This window comes from Lupinus angustifolius, chromosome LG10 (assembly GCF_001865875.1).
Source record: "Lupinus angustifolius cultivar Tanjil chromosome LG10, LupAngTanjil_v1.0, whole genome shotgun sequence".
Classification (NCBI taxonomy): domain Eukaryota; kingdom Viridiplantae; phylum Streptophyta; class Magnoliopsida; order Fabales; family Fabaceae; genus Lupinus; species Lupinus angustifolius.
Window position 1 is genome coordinate 9,187,860 of NC_032018.1, and position 15,695 is coordinate 9,203,554.

At 33.9% G+C, this 15,695-nt stretch overlaps 2 protein-coding genes across 3 annotated transcripts; both read right to left on the bottom strand.

Annotated features, from left to right (window-relative positions):
• On the bottom strand, positions 2,437-3,198 carry LOC109358003. The gene has a single exon (XM_019602071.1). It carries the CDS (start codon positions 3,196-3,198, stop codon positions 2,437-2,439), a length of 762 nt encoding a protein of 253 aa, XP_019457616.1.
• Positions 9,781-11,362, bottom strand: LOC109358901 (GATA transcription factor 4-like). 2 transcript variants are annotated; one of them, XM_019603389.1, is made up of 4 exons: positions 11,096-11,362; positions 10,386-10,758; positions 10,011-10,355; positions 9,781-9,938 (listed from the first exon to the last, which is right to left on the bottom strand). In XM_019603389.1, exons 1-3 carry the CDS (start codon positions 11,198-11,200, stop codon positions 10,015-10,017), a joined length of 819 nt encoding a protein of 272 aa, XP_019458934.1. In that variant the 5' UTR covers positions 11,201-11,362; the 3' UTR covers positions 9,781-9,938; positions 10,011-10,014. The 2 variants fall into 2 exon arrangements, with proteins under 2 accessions (XP_019458934.1, XP_019458933.1); XM_019603388.1 differs by having other exon boundaries at positions 10,011-10,758; positions 11,096-11,360.

Sequence of the window (15,695 nt, forward strand, 5' to 3'; positions counted from 1 at the left end):
CTGATCCATCAAGCAGCTTGAGGGGAGTTGTTGTACACAATGGGGTGCTATTGGGTTTGGCTCCAGACATATTATACTTATCCAAAATGTCACGAATATAACTATGTTGAGTGAGAAACAAACCTCCTTTAACCGGTATAAGTTCCACTCCCAAAAAATAGTGAGGAAATCCGAGATATTTAAGAGAAAAAGTGGTGGATAATTTTTCCATGAATTTTTTCAGAAATTGAGAATTGTTGCCCGTCAATAGGAGATCATCAACATACATCAGAAGAAATGCTTGGACACCATCTTTGTTGTATATAAACAAGGAGGTGTCACTGAGACTTGTGGTGAAACCATATGTTAGAACTGAAGCCTTGAGTGAATTATGACATGCACGCGGTGCTTGTCTCAAGCCATAGGTAGCTTTCTGTAACTTGCAAACATGAGTGGGGAGGTCATTGTGAACAAAACCTGGCGGTTGTTGCATGTAAACATCTTCTACCAAAGCACCTTGTAAAAATGCATTATTAACATCTAATTGATGCATCGGCCAGCCACGACTTAAAGCAATGGTAAGAACAACTTTGATTGTTTGTGGTTTAACTATAGGGGAGAATGTTTCTTTGAAATCAAGACCAGGTGTTTGAGTGAACCCTTTAGCAACCAACCTGGCCTTATATCTGTCAATGTTGCCATCTGGGTGCCTCTTGATCCGAAATAGCCACTTACAACCCACCACATTTTGAGCCTCATCCCTGGGAACCAATTTCCATGTACCATTTTTTAACAGTGCATCAAATTCAGCTGAGCATGCCATTCTCCAATGAGGAATTTTAAGGGCTTGGGTCACTGTATTAGGTTCAAGGTTATCAGGTAGAGTGTGTTTACTAACAGTTAGGATTTTCTTTGGTTTGAAAATGTTATTTTGTGACCTGGTTTTCATTGAATGACTTCTAACAGGAAGAGGTTGAACATCAAGAGGGGAAGAAGATTGATTGTCATGGGTTGGGTAGTGATTAGAAGGGGGAGCAGGGGCTACTGTGAGGTCAAGAATGGGTGTTGGAGGAGTAGAGGAATTAGAGGAGATTGATGTAGTGACTAATGGGTTAAAACATGAAGAAGGACTAGGTGATGATGGACGCACAGATGGCATATATGAAACAGAAGTGTTAGGAATAAGAGATGGCATAAGGGGCTGATTTGTATGGAGAGGAGTAGATGATGGAGATTGTGTAGTGAGAGTCATATAGGGATATGAATCTTCAATGAAATTGACATGTCTAGAAGTATAGACACGGTTGGACAGTGGTTCAAGGCAGAGATAGGCATGTTGAGAGTGTGAGTAACCTAAGAAGATGCAAGGAACAGACCGAGACTGAAGTTTATTGCTTGCATACGGGCGAAGCCAAGGAAAGCATAGACAACCAAAGGAATGGAGCTTATTGTAGTCAGGTTCTTTGTGAAACATAATTGTAAAAGGAGTTTGCATTTTTATGGTTGGAGTAGGCATCCTATTAATCAAGTAGACTGCAGTTTGGAATGCATACGACCAGAACTTGGCTGGTAATGTGGCATGGTGCAATAATGCACGACCTGTTTCAACGATGTGTCTATGCCGTCTTTCAGCAGTGCCATTTACTTCAGGAGTATGAGGAGGAGTAGTTAAATGAGATATACCATGTGTTGCAAGGAAATGTTTTAGTTTGACAAATTCACCACCATTATCAGAAAAGAAAGAAACTATTGGAAGATTGAAAAACTTCTCAACAATGGACTTAAATTGAACAAAGATGGAGAAAACATCAGATTTATTCTTCATAGGGTAAAACCATACATACTTTGAAAAATGATCAACAAACACTAAGTAATAGAGATAACCATCTATTGATCTAACAGGTGCTGGCCCCCAAACATCAGAATAAATAAGCTCTAAAGGTCGACTACTAGTGAGGTGATGATTTGAGAAAGGCAACTTGTGACTTTTAGCACAATGACAAGAGCTACATTCATGAGATGGAGTGAGCTTTATTGGTAGATGATGATTATCAGCTATGTGTTTGATTATTTTCGATGACGGATGACCAAGTTTATGATGCCATGTAGAGATAGATTGGAGACTGGTGGTGTAGACTTGAGGAGGAGTAGAAGTGGTGATAAGGGATGGTAACTGATAAAGATCTTGCTTAAGGGGCCCTTGTAGAAGAGTTTGACCCGACTTCAAGTCCTTCACAACAAAGCAATCAGGAAAAAATTCAACAGAACAATGGTTAGATCGACATAATTGAGAGACAGACACAAGATTGGATTGAATAGATGGAACACATAATACTTGATTAAGAGAGAGAGATTTTGTTTTGGTAGGAATAGAAGAATGACCAATATGAGTAATTTGCAAACCTGTGCCATCACCAATAGTGACGTGATCATTGCCTGGATATGGATTGGCCAAGCTTAATTGTTGAAGTCCTGAGTGACATGATGAGAGGCTCTAGTGTCCATGACCCAACTAGAGTGTTGGACAGGAGAGGAGTATTGAGCCATATTGACTGAAGGGTGAGATCCATTCCTTTTTGGATAACCATTAATCTTATAGCATTTCTTGGCAATATGTCCAGGTTTTTCACAGTACTGACACACAACTTGATTGTCTGAGGTGTTGGAGACAAAATTGCGTCCTGACAACTGAGTTTTGGACCGTTGCTGACTTCTGTGGCGCTGGACTGTGTTGGCCGTGGCAACTAATGTGTCAGATGTATTGTAGTTTTCACGAAACAAAAAAAAATCCATGAGTATTTCATGAAGGTCAGCATAGCTGACAGAAGTTTCTCTGCTGCAGAGAGCAGCAGAAATATCTTTATATTCACTGCTTAAACCATTTAAAGTGTGAATAACCAAATCGGTGTTGTCAAGAGGGTGATCAATGATGGCAAGTTCATCAGCTATAGCTTTAATACCTTGAAGATAGGTAGCCATAGTCTGAGTACCTTTGGTAAATGTGGTGATACGTTGCTTTAGAGCCATGATGTGAACTCTGGATCGACTAGCATACATGGTTTTGAGTGTATCCCAAGCTCGTTGTGCTGTTTGGACAGTGGCTAGATGTGTGACCACTATTGCAACTACTGATGACACAATGCCATGCAGGAGTAGTTGATCCTGACGTACCCAATGAGTGAAGGCAGGGTTAAGAGTAGTACTGTTGGGCTCCAACATTTTGGAGGGACATGGGAAACTGTCATCAATATAACACATAAGGTCATAACCTGTTAACAAGGTTAAAAATTGAAGACGCCAAGCTGGATAATTGGCACCATCAAGCTTGATATATAATTGTGAACCAATATTGAGTGCAATAAGCTTATCAACAGAGGTAGTGAGAGAATTGTTTGGAATGAGTTCAGTTTCTGAAGTAGAAGCAGAAGAGAAAGAAAGAGGATGAGGAAAAAAAATTGCAGTTATGCTAAATATCTCTTGATACCATAAAAGGTTTTTGTTTCTTCTTGATTTATCAACCAGAGTTACATGTGTTTATATAGATTACAAAGAGACTTTGACTAGCTAACTTAGTCCTACAAACTAGGAGTAGATACAGCCAATCAAAGATAAACAAAGCTATCCTAACAACCTTTGACAGCTTTAATAATAACCATAATCTACGGAAGATGAGTTGGAGAATAACAACATTGATCATAATTATCTATTAGTTTCCTCCCCCATATCTTCTACCAAGAATCCATGAACCTCCATTGGTTGTGAATTTTCTCGCATTCCTATTGTTGAATTTCACATTGCCTCTCCCACTACTATTTAATAAATCTGGCAAGAATTTCAATTTTCTATAGAAGCTCTTTGATAAAAGACCATTCTATAATGTCAAAGGACTTTTGTAAGTCTATCTTGAGTAAGCATCTTGGGGAGATGTGTTGAATGATATTCTAATCGAGACCTCCATAAGAAATATTTTGGTGGAATGCAAACAATGAGTATGATTTCATGACCATGTTAAATTCTCTAACAAGTTGTTCAAGTATGAAGACAAGTTATCTCAAATGGTAAAATAGCGAAAAACGTCACAAATTAAGTTTGAAGGGAATTATAAAATAAATTATATCATCAAGACATTTAAAACAAAGTGAAATTTGAGGAAACAAGTGATCTGCAAGGAAAAAAAGAACACTTGAATTTCAATAAATGAAATAAAAGAGGCTTAAAAACAACCATGAAGAATATCATTCAAGTAGAGAAAATCCAACTAAGACGTGAATATCTATTTGATAAAGAGGACTCGGTAAAGAATCAAGTGTTCAAAGACCATCATAGAGTCACGAGCAGAGAAGAATTGATTTAACTCAAGACTACACTGGAGATATGCCTCAAGGACAAAAGTCAAAGATTATATTCTGTAAATGAAATGGCTATGCAAGAACAAAAGATTTGTTGCATCAAGAAAAAAAGGGACACTAAGACAAATCTAAAAATATTGGTTTATTGAAAGTGTGAAATATAAAAAATAAAAAAGAAGTCTCACATTGGATAAAGTAAATACTTGAAGAATATTTTTAAGTAAGAGTTGTATTTTTTTGGATGTGGCCCATCAAGAACATGAGTTTTGTGGTGGGAAGATCGCTCACCACATGATCACATGTGTGCATTGCCGCCTAGCCTGACTTGGGCTTGTGCATCTTTTTGAACAAACCACGTCACCTAATCCTCCCAACTAGGCACACATTAGACACACATTTTGGACATTAGACACACCACATACACACATTTTGGAAGTTGGACATGCACAAGCACACACTCCACATGCGCTTCATGTGATTGTTCTTTTCCGTAACATATGTGATCTGAACTCTTTCCTGTATCATTGTTTGGATTCCTAGATATATAAATAGATCATTCGAGCTCTTGGCTAAATGTACTAGTGGTGACATATTCCTCAGCTTCTTCTATCTCTCTCTCTTTCCTTGTTGAGGCATTTCTGACAATCATCTCCCTATATCTTTTTGTGGCACTTTAAACTGGAAGTGGCCATAGAGAGTGGCATTGGCGATAATTGTGGGTGTAATTCTAGAATGATTCCCACAATGAGCGAGTGTTGGATAAAGTGGTCTAAGCTATTTTATTCTTAGAATGTCGTAATTAATAGTTGTTTGCACAATTTTTAATAGTACCACGAAATGTTTTAAAGAGAACGACTTAGGTTGTGAATGAGCCAATAATTATTCGGTTTCATAACTATTTTTTAAACAATTTTAAGACGATTTTATTCTGCCATGACTTCTAATGAAATTGTTGATTCTAGTTCTATCAATTTGACATCAACTAATCTTTTCAGTTTGACATATATCAAAATTTTGAAGCTGAAAAAGAAATAAAGGATGTTCGTCCTTACTATGAGAAAAGTCCCAAAATTTTGAATGTTGATATCCCAATGGTGCCTAGAAAAGTTGAAAAGGAAGTAAATGATAAAATATCTATAGAATTAGCCCTCTATTAGGAACACAATTTTTTAATGTAAAAGTATGCTATGAGCTACTACCTAAAGTATAAGGTGAGTGATGATAAGTCGGTAGAGGCTCAATTCCATGAGTTATAGAAAATTGCTCATGAAATTATATGTGAGGGAATGTCTTCAGATGAACAATTTTATTAGTTGTCATCATTGACAAAATGCCCCCCACCTAGAAGGACTTTAAAAACCTTCTCAAGCATAAAACTAAATAATTTTCTTTGGAAAGTATGATCACATGTGTGCACATTGAGAAAGAAGCACACAAATAAAACTAGAGAAAACATCTCAAACAACAAGAGTTGGAATTTTCAAAAGATTCATAATGTAAGACAACAACACCATATGAGAAATGATTATGTTAAACCATTCATATGCTAAATGTGGCAAGCCAAATCATATGGCACATAAGTGCATGAACAAACCATTGAGTAGTCCTCCACATGCCAACATAACTAAAAAGTCATTTTTAGTTGTGATATTTGAAGTCACTATGGTTAGAGAAAGGGTGGTGGATAGACATTAGTACCTCCCACCATATCTGCAATGGTGGTGCTAAGTTTAAAATATATACAGTAGTTGAATAGTAAAATTGATAATTGACAACATAAATAAGGTCATTGATTAGGGAGACTGATTTAAATAGACAAATAGTCACAACCAATTTAATATTTTCATTTTATTAAAGTAGTTATTTTAAGGTCATTGATTAGGGAGACTGATTTGAATAGATAAATAGTCACAACCAATTTAATATTTTCATTTTATTAAAGTAGTTATTTTAAAAAGCATTAAATCCTCCATTTTAGTTATTTTAGTAGAGTTGAAATGTTTGATCAATGGTAGTAAGTGAATAAAAAGAACATGTTCTTGGATCAACATGCTATTTGGGGTTCTGACTAACAATTATATGAAATGAATGAAGATCATTTATTATATTTTGGTGTCTTATTTGTGTTTTAATTAAATTAAAAATTGAATTTAATTAGAAAGAAAAATCATAAAAATAGAAAATATTTTTTTTATATTACTTAGTGGAATATGATTGGCAGAAAACATAAATTTTTTGGGACATATGATCCTTGCCTACACTAGACATAGTAAAATGTAGTTGAAAGGTAAGAGAAATAATATAAATGAGTGATTATTTTTATAACATGTCAGATTAATATGGATTGAGACAATAGATGACGTTGTTGCTCTGGATCAACAAATAATTTCTTTTTCTTAAGATCTTTATCGTAGAAGAAGTTTTTAAGAATTATCACCAAATCAACTTGTTGAATAATTAATTTTTTAGTCTAAATCACATGTGTACTTCATCAACTGAAAGCATGCAAATCCTACTTCAACCTGGTAGAGTGAGATTACTATTGATGAAAGTGCAAAGTGTCAAGGATAGCACTAGCATGTCTTTGTTATGTTTTGATGAAGACAATGTTCTAACAAAGCTTGAAGATGGCTCAACAATCAATATGTCTTATGCTCATTTGGTCATATCTAGATTAAGGTGTAAATTGAGTCTATAATCTAAGTAGTCTGGGATGTGTGCCTTAGTAAGTGAGTATAGGTTAGGTGAACCTAGGTGCTAGTCTCTTAAGCCATCTTAATTATCATATCCATGAGACATATCATCTAGTTAATTGTTTGTTCATGCATCTATCATACATGTTATATGTGCATATTAGGCATAATATAATTGGTAAAACATGTATATATATTGTGCATAACATATGAGAAGTTTACCATTTAAAATATATGCATAAATGTTTCAGTTAATCGATTAACGTGGTAACTTAATCGATTAACACAACTGCTTTTCTTTTAAATGTGTGTTTTCTATTTGAACTGAATTCTGTGTCATTATGTTGCCCCGTTAATCGATTAAGGAGAAGCCTTAATCGATTAACTAGTCTTTTATTTGTTATAACTGAAATCTGTTTTAACTGTTTAACTGTTTTGCAACGAATGTAACCGCCTATTCTCTATGCTATAAATACAAGGCATTGTTCAGAGAACCAAAGCATTGCATTATATTGTATAGGGCTGTTTAGAGAGCATTTTGCATAAGTGTTTTACTGATTTTTGCAGGAGAGATTACATGCGTGAGAAGAGAGATTATGTTGTTTTAATTGATGTTATATGCTTATTGTTTTTGCATAATTCTGTATCCATTCTTATCTTGTTCACATGCTCATGCATTAGATATTGTTAGAGAGAAATTATTTGTATACTAATATTGATTAACTCATTTGAATCTTGATGGCTTAAGTGGTTAGTAAAAGGGTTAATCTTTGAGTCTTTATCTTGTCATATTTTAAGCATTATTGTGCTTAGTATATATACCTTGTTGTTTAACGTGTTTTTGTGTATTCTGGATTTGTCTCTTGGTGTGAGATCACCACAGAGATTGAAGTTCTTCACCAAGGCTAGGAGGTCTTAATTTGAGGATAAGAATCTTGGCTGGGGCTAGTTCGCGAGAAAAGTTGTCTCATAGGCGAATGGTAGAGTCAAACCAATGATTTAGATGTCCTAGATTTCAAGAAGGGAGCGTCATATGTGCTTGTAATTGAATTGGTATTTGTATCCATATTTCAATATTATGAAGAAAGAAAATCTCCCTGATCCAGAAGGAGAGGCCTGGATGTAGTTTGTAGTGGACCGCAGAGGAACCAGGATAAAAATCCTTTGTGCACTGTTCTTTCTCTCTTTATCTTCTTTATGTTTCTTGCCATTATAAATTGAATCTATAATTGAAAAGTTGGATATTTGTTTACTGCCATATACTTAATAATTGTGCGTAAAAATATTTGTATTGTATCTGTTCCATTTTGTTTTAATTACTGTGCAAATTGTCTGTCTGATCATTCTGTTCTATGCAATAGTTAATCGATTAAAACTTGTTAATCGATTAACTGGGTTGTTTCCAGCAGTTGGGTTTTTGTTCAACGAGCGGTAATTGATAATCGCTACACCTATTCAACCTCTTCTAGGTGTTCCTAGGTCACTAATACCTAACAATTGATTGGTGCCCGAAATGTATTTTTCTTAAGATTTTTTTTGGAGAACAAGTTTGAATTGTTGACAAACAACCTTGTCCAATAGTTAACTTTTGAGTGTAAGTCACATGTATCCTCCATGAATCCTACTTGAGTCAGATAAGACTAATATAGTTAGCAAAAATTATATTACTATATTTCCTGAAAGACTAGCTTGACATCTCTTATTAAGTCACAACAACCATCCATTTGATATATTTATTAAATAATTAATTAAATAACATGCTAAGTATATAGTATTATCCATAGTCATAAAAAGTATGATATTATCAATTGTGACATAGTCTTGTTTTTCAACTTGGTTATATTAGATATTTTAAGTGTGAATAAAAAACATAAATAAAAAGTCTCCTAAATTTAATATCTTAACTTTTTTCATCAAAATTGGTGTCCACTCCACTTCTATTATAATTCTCCATTGACTACTTCCGTTCCTAAACACAATATACATAATGCAGAGAACCACGCCAAAAATCTGTTTCCTATATATGGTTTTTTCGTAACATAGAAAATAATCAAACTAATTCAGATGAAAATGATGGTAACTTTTTTATCTTTTTCCATTTTGTTTATCTTGGTCCTGAGTGGAAAATCTTAAGTTTAATGGACTATCTTATCTCCTCTATGGTAGTGCTTGCCAACTGCCAAGTATAAGTAAATAAAAAAAGAGCACTCCCTCTCACATGCTTATACTAACAGCATATGATACCAAGTGTAACAAAATACACAACTATGTTATTTTAAAGACAGGTAAGAATCTCTCTTCTATCTACAGAAATGAGTACTACCAAAATAAAGGGGAAAATAAACACTTTAAATTTTTTATTTATAATGAAATAATATTTTTGTTATTGAATTTAAAAGAAGAAACAAGAACTCTCATCTTACATACCGGAGATAATCCTTGTTCTTTAAAGACATATTCAAAGGTACAAATAACCAGAGCAAAATGAGAAAAAAGAGGAAGTTATGGCCTCACCTTTGACTTTGATGCCCATACCCTTGTGGTGGTTCTGTAACTTCTAACGATGCTCCTTTTTTCTTGCTATTGAGTTCTATCCTTATCTTAAGATAGAAATGGCAAAATACCTTAGCAACTAGCACCATATATCAATTGAGAAAATGTGATAAGTTAGTGCAAAAGCTTTATCTTCAGCAGCATATTCTTTTGGAATGAGAATAAATTCTACTACTTACTTTTAATGAAAGTGGAAATGTGGAATTACAAAATGAAACTGCATACTAAGCAATAAAAATGTGCCCATTATCATAGCACTAATCAATAATCACTGCCCTTAATAAACTATCTCTATTTCTAAATACTTCGTTCCTAGATTTTAACCTTTTCAATTTACATGAAAATATATAGTAACCATTACTACTTAGAACAGATATCTGTTATCTCAAATCATATCTCGTACCAATGAAAATACTACATATACTTGTTGTATTACTTGCTCATTGGGAATGGAAGATAGAGCATCCATTTCCCCTCATCTCCATAACTTTCTTGTGGGAATTTGAGTGCAAGTAGTTTACAAAAGTAGGACTTTTTGCTGGCCTATACTCTGGAAGCAACCTACCAGACTTGTACCTCACACCACATGCATTGCATAGTGTCTTTGGACCTAATGGTCCTGCCCTCCACTGTGGGGTCCTCTGAGAAAGACAATGAGTGCACCTTCTTGGCATTGGATGCTGCTGAAAATTTTTGCTAAAAACATCATCAGCATCCTGCTCAGAGTCACCAAAACTTTCCTTACTCAACACTATCCCTTTCTCCATCATAACTTCTTCATCTTTTGCTTTTACTACCTCTTCTTGCTCATCATCATTCTTCTGTTTAGGGACAAAGAGTTCACTATCAGCCAACCAATAAGCCTGTTTGAGGAGTGGAGGGTCTGAACAAAAGGGTGTTTCATTTTGTGGACTTGTTATTTTATGTGACCATATGCTAGTTCTTAAAGGGTCATTGGTTATAGGGGCTGAAAGCCTTTTTCTTTTGCTTCTGGGTTTTCCATGAACTGCAAGATTCTGAAGTGAAAATGACTCATTCTGATGATGGGGTCTCTTCATTGTGCTTGAAGGGTTTGAGCTTGTGCTTGTTGTTTGAACACCAGAAGGTCCCAATAAACAGATTGGGGGGCTTGAGAAGCAGTCTTCAACAAATACTGATAGCCACTCCAACCCAACATCCACTTCCTACATACATTTTTTTTAGCAAAGGTTGCAAAACTTAGTAACATAAGGTAATACTCTGAGCGACTAGTAATAGGTGCAACCCGAAATTGATTAGTTCATTACTAATAAGTTGTACCAAAAAAATAAGTTCATACAAACACTTGAATACACCAAGAAACATAGCATAAGCAATATAACATTAAAGCTACAAACTTGGTAAAGGTAAATAGTTAACTACAAGAAAGGAAACACTTTCTCAAAGACTCAAACTAAGAAATATAACCATTGCAAGAACAGTAACAAAGGATGAAAAGTTTAAGGTAAGGATAAACAAACACACAAAAAGTGTGACACTAACCATGTTCTGAGCAGAGAATAGGTCATCAAGGCTTGTTGAGCAAGGGGGATGAATCTGCTCTTGCTTGCACTCACTTGAAACTGATACATTTTGGCACACATCCATTTTCTCCAAGTTAAAACTAACAACTTTCAAGTATGAAAATTTTGAAGTACAAAGAGAGGGGAAATGAAAGAAGGAATAAAGAGTAAGAGATGTTGCTAAGTGACAACTCAACCCTTGTCTCAGTGCTCCCTTTATTATGGCACTTTATTTTTTTGTCGGCAGAGAAATGTTTAAAATATAAAGAAAATAATTCAAATTTGATCCATAAGTGAGAATGGTAACATCTCTCTTTGAATTCATGGAGACACACATCACTATCTCTCATGTTTCATTACATTAACATTGGTTACCTCAAATGATTGAACAAATTTTATATAAAGTTTTTTGTAGTATATAACTAAGTATATTTCTCACCTTGGGGTAAGAAGTTAAGATTTGTTGGGGTGTGGTTGCCATTTATATCAAGTGTTACTTACATGAATTGAATTTGTAATCTTTTAGTTTATTTAGGGATTTAGTAAGATCTTACAAAACTAGATTAACACATTATTTGATTACAATTCAAATTTACATCAAGACTAAAAGCCTTCCTACTTTTATTTGGAAAATGAAATAGAAAGCAAGATTTATTTACATATACATTCATTACTTACTTTCTATATTTCCCTCTTCTTTTCTTCCATTGATTCTTTCTTCCTTTAGTATAATAAGCATTCTCTCTAATAAGCAAAAGAAATACTACAAGTTATTTATTGGAAGTTTTCCTTCTGTTCTGGTGAGATATTATTGAGTGTAAGATTGCAAGTGACTTTACAGATAGTAAAGGCTCATAGTTTTCACTTTTCCTTTCGAAAATTTGTTCTCAAAAGATGCATTAGAATAGTCCAAGATGCCAGAAACCAGAGCAGAGACTGTAGCTATGCAATTTCAGATTCTGTACGATGTTTAACATTCAGATTCTTCCAAAATCTTTTTAACTTTGGCAAGTTTGAGTGACTTAAATTGGTGTCAAAGAAATGAGCGAAGTTTGGTATGAATTTTGTTTTTACGTTATGATTTTTAAACTCTGAAATTATAGACTGAAAAAAATAAAGTAAACTCATCAAACTTTCAACATGCTTTTTCTTCTTTATCTTAATTTATAAATTTCTTTTTTATCAATTAAGCGTCTAACCAGACGAACAATTTATAAAAAAAAACTTATAAACAAAAAATTAGCAAAAAAGAAATAATAATCTCCATCAAACATACAATAAGTTATGTTAATTAGGAGTTTCAGATGATGCTTCATGTGACTTGCAATTTATTCTAAGACTAAAATATATGGATATATATAATTAATCACAAATAATTAAAAAATTAATAAGAATTTATTAAAATAACATGAAATTGATTAATAAATTTTCAAAACACATTTAAAATGATATAAAATTCGCAATAAAGTGATAAGCGATAACATAAATACACTAAGACAATACATGTTAAATAAAGATGAAAAAAATATAAGAAATGAGAGTTTTATATACTATCGTTACATTATTTACTATTCATATTTAATAATTATTAATTCTTCCAAAAAATAATATAAATAATTAGTAAATGATGTGCAAACCGTATATAATTTTTCACAGTAATAATACATAAATATTATACTCTTAAACAAATACATAAATGGAAATCACAAAATATATAATTAAAACGTTGTTCAAAGTTGGTGAGCATCATGTTTACAATTTTCAAAATATGCTCAATCAAATATGGGTGAAGATTATAATGAGCAAATTTATCACAAAGTTGAAATTTATTTTGTAGATACTTTTGAAATTCAAGAAGAAGATCTTTAGATGCTGATGTCGTATCATTTTCCACATAATCATAAGAATAATCAAAATTATCACTATACATGTCTCATTCATCCTCAATAATAATGTTAGGCAATATGAAACATGTATAAGTTATCAACCATATTTAATTATAGTTCCTCGCTTGAGCTGGATAATATATGAATGTAAATCAAGCTTGAAGCACTCCAAATGCTCGTTGGATACCTTTCCCAGCTATTGCTGCAACTTCACCTTTTGGTCATTGTCCTATATTTTGAGGAAATTTGATAAGAGATATAATTTCTTGGGATTTATGGCATACACAAAGAATCCTCCAAAGTCATATATTCATGAAAGATTTGACTTTGCATGATTCAACAAATATAACATGTCTGTTATGATTGTAGAGGATCTGGTGAGGTCATTAGCGATAGAGATAGATGGCCTATGGGCAAGGGTAAGAAGGTTACCTGGGAAAAGAAGGTACCAAATGTGTATGTGGAGAAGGGGATGCAACATGGTTAGAAACCTCATGATGATGATGGGTGATGGTGAGTGAGCTCTTGGTGATGTGGTTGGTTATTCTTGGTTATCATATCTTAGTAACTTGTCAACAAAGTCAATGGCCTCGGGAATAGTCAAGTGTTGAGTTTCTACATTAATGAACTTTGTCCATGGCTTTCGGCTATGCCTTCCAATAAGTGCTGCAAGAAATGGGTCCAACTTCATACATCCAAGAACTGGGCAGAAGAACCAATAGTTGCAGTAGACTTCTCTTATAAGCCACTTTTAGACGAATGTGATGTCACTTCTTAGTTGCACATGATGGAACGTGTTGTTCTTGTGAGCTTTATTTGTCATCTTATTATCATCATTTATCTTTTTCGCAATGATACTTCTTCGAGGATTCTTGTAAGCTCTGGAATCAGTTGCATTATTGAGTTCTGGAAAATTGGAAAAGCCATGCGCATAGAGATTGATAGGACAAGTAGGATACCTATGTTGAGGCTCCAAGATCAAGAATCATATTTACCGAATAAGACAAATGAATATGATGATATTGCAATGAAGTATTTTTCCTATATCCCATTTCTCCTTGTTGTTGGCTTATCTATTTATTCACTAATGTATGAGCATCGCAAGAGTTGGCATTCATGGATTCTCTTCACTCACAAGTTATGTTTACATGTTTGGTTTAATTATGATGTGCCATCAACTTTTCATCAGGTACAAGCTTAAATTTGTTGCTCATCTACCTTTGGAGGCATATGACTTACAAGTTTCTCAACACCATCATTGATGATTTTTTTGAATTTTCTTATCACACATTACACATTTTTTTTCTTATCATTTATCAATTACCCTTATTTCATCCATACTCTATTTTCTATATCCTTAAAATCATACACCATATGTACGATCTCTATAGATTTTCATATTTTGTAAAAAAAGCATAAAGCATAGGCACAATTATTCCAAAGTCATGATGAGAAATATACCTATTTTCCAATTTCCACGTATGTTACACCAATAAGTAATCTAACTCCTGAGAAAGCTTAGCTTGAACATAACCGATACGTGGCACATAAACGCCACTTCTTCTTTGTTAAAATAGTTATGATTTTCTGTTTTTTTGTTTTCCTTCTCATTTGGTAGATGTATTATATAAAGGGTGATTCATACACATTTATAATCACAGCGAGAATAATGAGAAATGTCATTCATTTCAATAGAGGTTTTGATTCTCTATTCTTTCTCTTTCTTCCTTCTTCAAACTTTTCTTTTCTCATTCATGCATTTTCTCATCTTTCTTGTTTCATCAAGAGGGTTGTTCATGACTCATATCATATTTTAATATGGTATCAGAGTGATAATTATTATTTTGATGGCTTCCGCTTCTACTTCTATCTTTTCAAGATTCAACAAAGAATCATTTATCATGGTCTTTATATATCATCTATTTTCTTGTTGGCTTTCTTTTGGGTGGTGCAGTTCTTGGAACTGTAGCTCATATCTTTGCTCCCTAAAACATAAGTTCCTCTACCTTCTTCCATAAAATATCCACGTATTGTGGGTTTCCTTGGGTTCAAATTGGTCCAGATTGTCTCATATATCTTTGCATTTCATAAAGAATTTGTTCCATAGTCAATTATTTTATTGGAATAATGATGAAGCAATTGTTGCAACTTCACCTTTTGGTCATTGTCCTATATTTTGAGGAAATTTTATAAGAGATATAATTTCTTGAGATTTATGGTATACTCAAACAATCCTCCAAAGTCATATATTCATGAAAGATTTGACTTTGCATGATTCAACAAATACAACATGTCTGTTATGACTGTAGAGGATCTGGTGAGGTCATTAGTGATAGAGATAGATGGCCTATGTGCAAGGGTAAGAAGGTTACTTGGGGAAAAAAGGGTACTAAATTTGTATGTGGAGAAGGGGATGCAGCATGGTTAGAAACCTCATGCTGATGATGGGTGATGGTGAGTCAGCTCTTAGTGACGTGGTTGGTTATTCTTGGTTATCATATCTTAGTAACTTGTCAACAAAGTCAATGGCCTCGGGAATAGTCAAGTGTTGAGTTTCTACATTAATGAACTTTGTCCATGGCTTCCGACTATGCCTTCCAATAAGTGCTGCAAGAAATGGGTCCAACTTTATACATCCAAGAACTGGGCAGAAGAACCCATAGTTGCGGTAGACTTCTCTTATAAGCCACTTTT

Excerpts from the sequence above, each read along its gene's own strand:
- LOC109358003 (XM_019602071.1), bottom strand. The coding sequence starts at position 3,198 with ATGTTGGAGCCCAACAGTACTACTCTTAACCCTGCCTTCACTCATTGG.
- LOC109358901 (XM_019603388.1), bottom strand. The coding sequence starts at position 11,200 with ATGGATGTGTGCCAAAATGTATCAGTTTCAAGTGAGTGCAAGCAAGAG. Across the intron at positions 10,759-11,095 it reads TATTCTCTGCTCAGAACATG|GAAGTGGATGTTGGGTTGGA; the intron begins GTTAGTGTCACA and ends AAATGTATGTAG.